The sequence below is a fragment of the Lotus japonicus genome, chromosome 2, assembly GCF_012489685.1.
Source record: "Lotus japonicus ecotype B-129 chromosome 2, LjGifu_v1.2".
NCBI classification, from domain to species: domain Eukaryota; kingdom Viridiplantae; phylum Streptophyta; class Magnoliopsida; order Fabales; family Fabaceae; genus Lotus; species Lotus japonicus.
In genome coordinates, this window is record NC_080042.1 from 42874936 (window position 1) to 42883536 (window position 8601).

At 42.6% G+C, this 8601-nt stretch overlaps 1 protein-coding gene across 1 annotated transcript; it reads left to right on the forward strand.

Annotated features, from left to right (window-relative positions):
- The first annotated feature begins 6485 nt into the window (after positions 1-6485).
- LOC130736451 (uncharacterized) lies at positions 6486-7979 on the forward strand. The gene has a single exon (XM_057588283.1). It carries the CDS (start codon positions 6486-6488, stop codon positions 7977-7979), a length of 1494 nt encoding a protein of 497 aa, XP_057444266.1.
- The last annotated feature ends 622 nt before the right edge of the window (positions 7980-8601 follow it).

The window sequence follows — 8601 nt, forward strand, 5'->3', positions numbered from 1 at the left end:
TTATTTATGAAAGGAGTGCGATCACCCTTGATGACTTCTTGAGTCATCTGACTCATCAAATCTCGATGGTCAAAAACTGCTCCGACCCAAACTCAAAACAACCCAAGAGTTAGTGTCGGTCAATACAACACAACTCCACCAACAAGATTACACGAGGGTCTAGTGTCGGTCAATACAACACAGCCCAAACAACAAGAGCACTAGGTGTCGGTCAATACAACACGGCTCCACAACACTCCCCAAGAGTACTAACGTACTCGGTGACTTTCAATCATCACCATAGCTCACCTTAGTGGCTTTCCCAATTCCAAACTCTCCAAACCCACAACATAAGTCGACTTTTCCCCGCCTTTCATAAATATTTTTCCCCTTCAGTTCTCCTATGCTTAAACGTTAATAAAAATGATTTCAATTCAAATTAGTCAAATTATGAGTTTATTTCTCAAAGTCTAAGTTTCCCAAGTCTTTATTTTTCGAAAGCTCTATCATTCTAAGTTTCCAAAAATCAACCACCCAAAATACATTTCCCGGGGAAAGTCTAGGAATTCCAACGAATCCCAACAAATGGCTAAGTCTCAAACCCCACATTCGGACTTGCCTAGGGTTGTTCATCCAACCCGAAATGTCAAAGATCACCAGATCAATGAACCCCCACTCCGAAGTTGCGTCAAAACGCTCAATTCAACACATCATCAATATCATAAGTTATGAAACAATCATAACAAGAAATCATCATCATATACAACATCAGATAAAGCATAGGTCGAGTTTATCGACGCCTATCATGCAATCATAGCTAAATATAGCAAGTTGCCCTAACCTCGAGCTGTTCCAGCTTCGCAAACAAAGTTCTCCTCAAACAATTGCTCTGAGTCTTCCAAAGTTCCCTCAACTGAACCTCGGAGAAAAACAAAGCAGAATCCAAACAAAATCGCTTAGTTCGATCGCAAAACAATACATAAACGATAGACAAAGCATTAATGCTTCAGAATAGGACAATCAGGTACGAAAAGACAAGTTTTCGCAAACGAAAAACTCCCCCCTAAAGGTAATAACCCACGGCCTCAAAGGAAAAAGGGCTTCGGCTCTTTTTCTTCGATCAAATCAATTCACAAGGTAGTTTTAGGGTAAAACTAAGGCAAAGAAACTGTCAGAACAATTTTCGGACAAACGGGTCGAAATACGGCTATCCAGGGGCATTTTGGTCCAAAATAAAAGCTCAAAACTTCAAAGTTATCAGTTCTGAAAACAAATTTGACAGCAATGATCCTCATGACATCCGTGACAACAAATCCTAAAGGCACGAAGTCAGATTATGACTTTTCGACAATAAAGTTTCGAAATGTGAGACAAAAAGGTTTTGAAACAGTTTTTCAGATCCTGGACAACTGAATCGCAATCGGCGATTACTGACAGAGGTTTTAGGCTCATGGGAACGTAAGGAACATAACCCAAGCAAGAAATCAGAGAAATCGGACCATTTTAGAAAAAGCTCAAAACTTAGAGCACAGAAACGACGTCAGAAACGCAATAGAAACAACAATCAGAGATAGGATTCGTGTTAGTTACCTCGATACCTAGAAGTAGGGACGAACTACGCGAAGATTGGTCAAGTTTTCGCGAAAATCTCCTCCCCCCTTGCTCTCCACGAATTTGGGCCACTAATGGAGGAAAATGGAAGATATTTTGCTTTTTCGCCTATTTATAGGCGGGTGAAATCGCGGGAAAATGAAAATTTCGCGATTCCGATTTTTGCAGCACGTTCACCAAGGAATTCTAAGAGAGATTCTGGCGTCAGAAATCCAGAACTCAAAACAAATATCTATGATATGGGAAAAACGATATCGAAAATCTCAAAAGCGGTGTAAGTTAGTCTGTCCCGAAAAACTACTTTTTGCTGTGATGCTCAAACGACAAAACTTCCTACTGAAGAAAGATTCGAAACGTCGAAACAAATCTGGCAACACGAACGGAATCTTCGTTAGAAGTCCCGAATAGAAAAAGTCTTCATCCATTGCTCGAAAATAGGGTTTCGAAGCAAAGAAATTAGCGTCGGCGGACATCCGAAAAGTGAAACCTATCGTGCGTACAGTCCAGAGTTCCGAAATGAAACGCTGGTCGATGGAAAAATAAAGAGAATCTTTAAATTTTCCGAGAGTTCGAAATCTCACTCAAAACGTTGCTTTAAGAGCGAAATAGCCTATTCTGGACACGCTCGCCATAAGGCAGGTGTGCAGACAACTCGCACTAATTCCTACAGCGACGACGCAACATACCTCAAGCAATTCCTGAACTTTCTTCTTCATTGATCTTTCTATAACAACAAACTCCTGTCACGTTTACACTGATTCTACGCGTGAGTCGGAAATTAACTTGTTCCGAAAATCCGGGTCTTACATCAGACACTAGCCATATGTCCAATCGGCTCCATAGGCCGTCATTACAACTTGAGAACCAAGTGAACTAGCCATTTAACAGGGGCAAGTCTGATAAGGTAGTATCCGTGACAAATTGTTGGAAAACCACATCGCCTACATCAAGCACTCCTCCTGAAGAACGCTCCGAACCCCGAAGAACAACGTTAAAATCACCACCAAGAAACATCATACCAGTATGACTCAACACATGCCCCTTCAAGGCCTCAAAAAATTCTCTACGCTCCCGCAAAGTATGTGGACCATAAATATTCCCGACCAGTACTGCATGTTCATAATTTGGAATTTTCACAGACAAAAAAATAAAATCAGTGTCTGTCACCACTGACTGAACTTGAATGTTGTTCTCCCTCGACAAACACATGAGGCCACCTACTGCTCCTACTGATTGAACCTCGACATGATTCATCTTCATACTTTGCGTCCACTTTTCAATTGTTTGCTGCCTCTGCTCATTCAATTTAGTTTACTGTAATAGAATCAATTCTGGTTTCAGTTGCTGAAGTGCTTTTTTTACAACCTCCCTCTTCGTAGTTCTGCCTAGCGCACACACATTCCATGTGAGCTAAGGCCTCGGAATATCAATTGAGGTGGGGATGATTTTCACGGATTTGAGCTTCCAATCCTCTCAGCATCAAAGCTTCTGATCTGCGTGGTTTAAGGCCCAATTGTTTTCCGATCAACCATGCTCTTTGCGTGCGAGTTGTTACCCCGTCTTCTCCTGTAATTGGCTCTAAGAAATCATCTGGCAGAGCTATGGATTTATTCTTACTCCCTTTTGGACGCCCCCTCTGAGAGCTTTTCTGAGATGAATTTGTATTTGGGGAATTGAGAGGTGTCGGAGCGCTTGGCACCGAAGATATCAGCGATAAGGATTTTTGAGGTGTCTTAGGCTCCTTATCTTCACGTGATAGAGGGAAACTTCATGGCGGGGAAGAGGTTTGCCGTACAATTTGATGAGATGAAGTTCTGATAAATTTTTCACGTGTTACGTGATTTTTTTCTTGAGGAGCAGGAGCTGTCGTGGTTAATGTATTTCTTGCTAATCGCAATAACTCGTTTTGGCTTTTAGAGCGGAGAGGCAAACATGGCCTTGGAATTTGTTGTTGCAGAGTATATTGTGGCTCCCAGTAAGTTGCATAAAAGGCCACCTATAATTCTGAACCAAATCCTGTGATTTAAAAGAGAAACCTGTAACAGAAAATTTGTTATCAACATTAATAACAGGATTTTGAAATTCATTAAAACAGATTTAGTTTTCTTTTATCAATATTCCCTATGCATTTAAGTTCCTTCTCCAGCCCTCTTGCTCCTGCAAAAGAAACCTGATGCCACCAACACCTGTAACTGCTCCTTCAATTTCTCTCTTGTATTGAAGGATGCATTGATGTCGTTTGAATTTGAAATCATGGCCACCCCTCCAGGTTCCTCCACCTCCGGCCGCCGCTGCTCGACCACCACCACCGCCGGTGTAGATGCATGGATGTGACTAAGTTCCTAGCCGCCAACTGGTTGCAAAATATTCGCTCCCTCATCCGCTTATGAATCCTTCTCAGTGTGCATAATTTGAAGCCTTTCCAATTTGTCGTTCCTAAAAACTTCATCTGAATCAATTTCATGAGCAGATTCAAAATCATTTCCCAAAGAAAGTATTGGAACATATGCTTCATCTCTGGCATCATTATTCTCAGGATCCTCCTCTGAACTCAAGTCATCCTCAGAATTGTATATCTTCACTGACGTAGACGACATGCCTTCAACCGTTCCATAATCATAAGCCGATTCATCTTTCTCTACCAGAATGATGCTCGAAGTGCCATCCATATCTACTGTCATAGTAAAGCACTGAAGTAACAGATGATGCATTCTGATTAGTATGCGTGCGAAATCCGCCCGATAGTGCAATTTTGTCGCGGTGTCTAGATCGACGAAATTCCCCAATCTATTTCCCACTGTTGCAAAAAATGTTTCCGACCAAAGCCCCATCGGGACTTTCCATAAGCGAACCCATACCAGATGTTCCATGCCAAAGGTGAATTTGGTGCACGGTTTCAGATCTGTTAACTTATGTTCAAGGAAAAATCTGCACTCCGCTAACGTGTCGTCCATCTCTTCCTTACTTTCAAACTCAAGTAGTACTTCAGTTGCTCCAAGCAGAATGAAACGAAAATTATATATACCAATATGGGCAAGTTCATCATGTATGACATCAACTCGCTTTGCTTCAAAAGTGCGTGTGTGAGCACAACGTTGGTACCAAACGTTGTCCAAATCAGAGCTCAATAAACGTAGTTGACATCCTCCAAAGCTGCGTGCATCTTTCTAAGATTCATCAGGATTTTCTTTCTTAACCGACACTTCATTAACCAGATTGTTTTATTGCAATTTAGGCCGCTAGACTTTGGCTCGTTCCTGTGGTTGTTGTTGATCCTGGGTTGCTGCTTTGGCCTTCATGGAAGCTTGTTGTACCCTTGCTCGTTGCACAACAAGGTAATTCCCTCAAGTCACATCCCATTGAATCTGCGTATCGCTTCCCATGCCTCCGCATCATTCTGAAAGCGTACAAATCCGTAACGGAAACGGCGCTGAAGTTTCTTTTTGAACTGGATGAAGACATTTATCACTCTCCCTTCCTTTTCAAAAAGTGTTCTCAATTTCAACAGAGTTATCCGATCACTCAAGCGCGAGAACGACTCCCGTTGCACCTTCCGATCGCGAGGCACACTCTGATTTTTGCCCTCTGTAAATCTGGGACTGCAGTGCCTGCTATCAGCCAGTGATAGGGTAAAATGTGTTCTTTTCTCACTCGCCGGCTGCCGCCATGTTGGACCAGCAGGCTGCTGGACTCGCCTTAGATGTGCAGACCTCGACACCCTTGAATTCCGAGAAGAGCTTCTAAATCTGAGATCATTCCGCTGCCATTGTTGTCCGGAGGGCTGAAAATACCCTTGCCCAGCCATTGCCCTCGTTGATCACCGTCGTGGCCGGATCCACCGGAGCTTCTCTCTCTCTCTACCCTCTCTCATCTTTTCATCTTCAGATAGATCTGGCGCTTGTAACGGCACTGGGTGCGTGTGGCACGGTGGCGTGGTGGTCGTGGGTTGTGCGTGGGGCTCTGGCGATCTAGACAACGGTTAAGGTGGCGGTGCGGAGCAAGTTCACCTCATATGGGATCTTACGGTGGAGCTCGAATTTACAAGGCAGGAAATGATTGACTTAAGAAAATAAGATCTTGCGGTGGAGCTCGAATGCAAGTGGTTTTTCCTTGCTCTTACATTGAATACTAAATATTATACTTGTGCGTTGCACGGGTTTATTTACAATATTTTTTAATATTATATGAAAATTACCATAGAATAATTATATAAATAATAAATACTAAAATATTTATTCGATAAAAATACAATAGAAAAAATATTGTGTTTAGACATCTAAATAGAGAGTATTATAGTTTTTTTATGCATTAAATTGCTTGTATTAGAGTTCTCTTTATGTAAATAAATGATACTAGCGTTTTTCTCGTGCGCTGCACGGCGAAGTTTACTATTATATTTGACACATCAATAAATATTTTGATTATAAATCATTTAAGATACTAAAAATGAAAGAACAATCATAATAAAGATGTAGATATTTAGAGGTTTGGGTTGTATTAGTTGTGTTTTACCGACTTTTTGTTGGCTTGATTATTGTACTCATATTGAGATGAGATATTTCTCAACGTTATTTTAATATATTTATAGACTTCATTTTCAAAAAAAATGTAGATATTCAAAAAACATAAATTCGGACACATAATTATAGTGTTTTGTATCATACACCGATTTAACAAATATAAAGATTTCGGGAAAAAAGAATTAGTTAGACAAAATCTTCAATTCCGTACATGTGACGTATAAATAATTTTTGCCTTGAAGATGTAAGTACATATATTTGGTTCTATTAGGTTCAGGACTTACAAAGTTAAATCAAAATACACATAGATATATATAATTACTAAATTTATTTTTTAAATTATGAATAGTGCACTTATCTTTCAAAGAAAAGCTCATGGGAGGAGCCAAAAGAGCAGGACCGAAGGAGAGGATTGATTTGGTGAAAGAAGGAAAGATGAAGGTAGATTTTGTCAACGGGAACACCAGGCAACCGTGTATCACGGTGCACAGATCAGTGATAGAGGAGATGTGTGCCCCATGGAAGGAAGCACTTATCGTATGCCTCCTTGGTAAGCAACTTGGTTTCAGAACCATGAAGAGCAGGCTGGCTATTACGTGGAGACTTGGCGGTGACTTCGAACTCCTTGATGTTGGCAATGGTTTTTTCATGGTAAAGTTTGATTCAGAAGAAGACAAGAACAAGGTCATGGGAGGTGGCCCATGGATGATCTTTGATCATTACCTTGCAGTGTCTACATGGAATGCCGATTTCATTGCACCAGAGGCCAGAGTGACTCGCACCTTAGCTTGGATCCGAATCCCGGGCCTGAATGTGGTCTTCTACGATGAAAACTTTCTCTTATCTGTAGCCCAAGTCATTGGCACACCGGTTAAGGTTGACGTCAAGACGCTCCGGGGAGACCGGGGGAGGTTCGCACGAATATGCGTTGAACTTGATCTGACGAAACCAGTGATTGGAAGGATCATGGTGGAAGGTTACTGGTACAACATTCAGTATGAGGGGCTACACGTGATATGCACCAAGTGCGGGTGCTATGGACATCGGAGCTGTGAATGCCAGTATCAACCCCCAGAGGACGAGACGCCTCAGCCCCAAGGAGGAAAGTCCACGACAGGCCAGGAACCGGCGGCGCCGCCGTCAGAGAAGCAGGGAACTGAAACTCGTGCGGCGCCTATTGCGGCAGTAACGGCTGGAGCCGAATCAGACGCTAGCGAAATTCACGAGGCAGTTGAGAAGGATCAGATGGAAATCACCAAAGAGGAGGTGATCACAGAATCAGGTACTGCGAATTCAAAATTAGAAGATCCTAATGTGGAAGCCTTTGGTGATTGGATGGTGGTGACTAGGAAAAAGAAAAAGCCATTCCAGAAAAGTGGGGCGAAAACCGAGGTGGGAAAACAAAAACGGCAACAAAATCAAGGTGGGGGTACGTCATTTAGTAACAGAAATGTTGCTGCCCATGGAGACCCACGTGGGAAGGCTAAATCAACCAAACCCAATCATGGGATTGTGATTGCTAATCAAGAGGGACCAAAACTCAAGGAGGAAAAGACAAAGCCGTTACCTTTCTCTCCGAAGTCAATGGAATTTAATATGGGGCCCGCTGCAACTATTGCCTTGGAGACAAAGAAAAAAAGGGCACGTGTGGAGGACCTAGTATTCAAAGATCCTCTTGTGGGGCCCGTAAATAACCACACCACCCCTACCAGCAAGGCTGTAGTAAGTTTTGCTTTCCAAGCTTCTCAAAATAATGATACAGTGGCTGAGGATTACATGCAGCGGTTTTCTGAGGTTCCCACCGTTATTCATGACCTGGAGCAAGCGTGCTCAAGCAAGCACGTCCCAGAGAAGTCATGCCAAGTATGAAACTAGTTTGGATCCCGCTTGGGATCAGGGAGTGCAACTCCCATACCCTCCTCCAATTTTTAATGATTGGTTTCGAGGAGTTTAAAGTTCTAGCTTGGAATGTGAGAGGGGCCCTTGGGGAGGCTATCAAGAGGGTCCTGAAGGATATGATTAACAACAAGAAGCCAGATGTCCTGATCTTGGTGGAAACTAGATGTCAGTTCAGCCGTGTTCGCTACTTCTGGGATTCCCTTGGCTTCTCCCTCAGCTTCATTGAAGAGGCCGTGGGATTTAGTGGTGGAATATGGGTTCTAGTAAACATTTCTTCTCAGGTGTTCTGCAGAAGCTTTGAAACACACAGACAAGTGGTTACAGTGGAATTGTGGAGGGATAATAGAGCCTGGTTATGCAGTGCAGTTTATGCATCGCCGGTCTTCTCGCAACGGGAAACACTGTGGCAGCACCTATCTGAGTTGAGACAGCGAATTTATCTTCCTTGGCTTATGGTAGGAGATTTTAATGAGATTATCCACCCCTCGGAGGTAAGAGGTGGGGAGTATCTCCACAATCGAGCGGCCATATTTTCAGAAGTCCTCCAAGATTGTAATCTTATTGACCTTGGTTCGACTGGTGGAAAATTCAC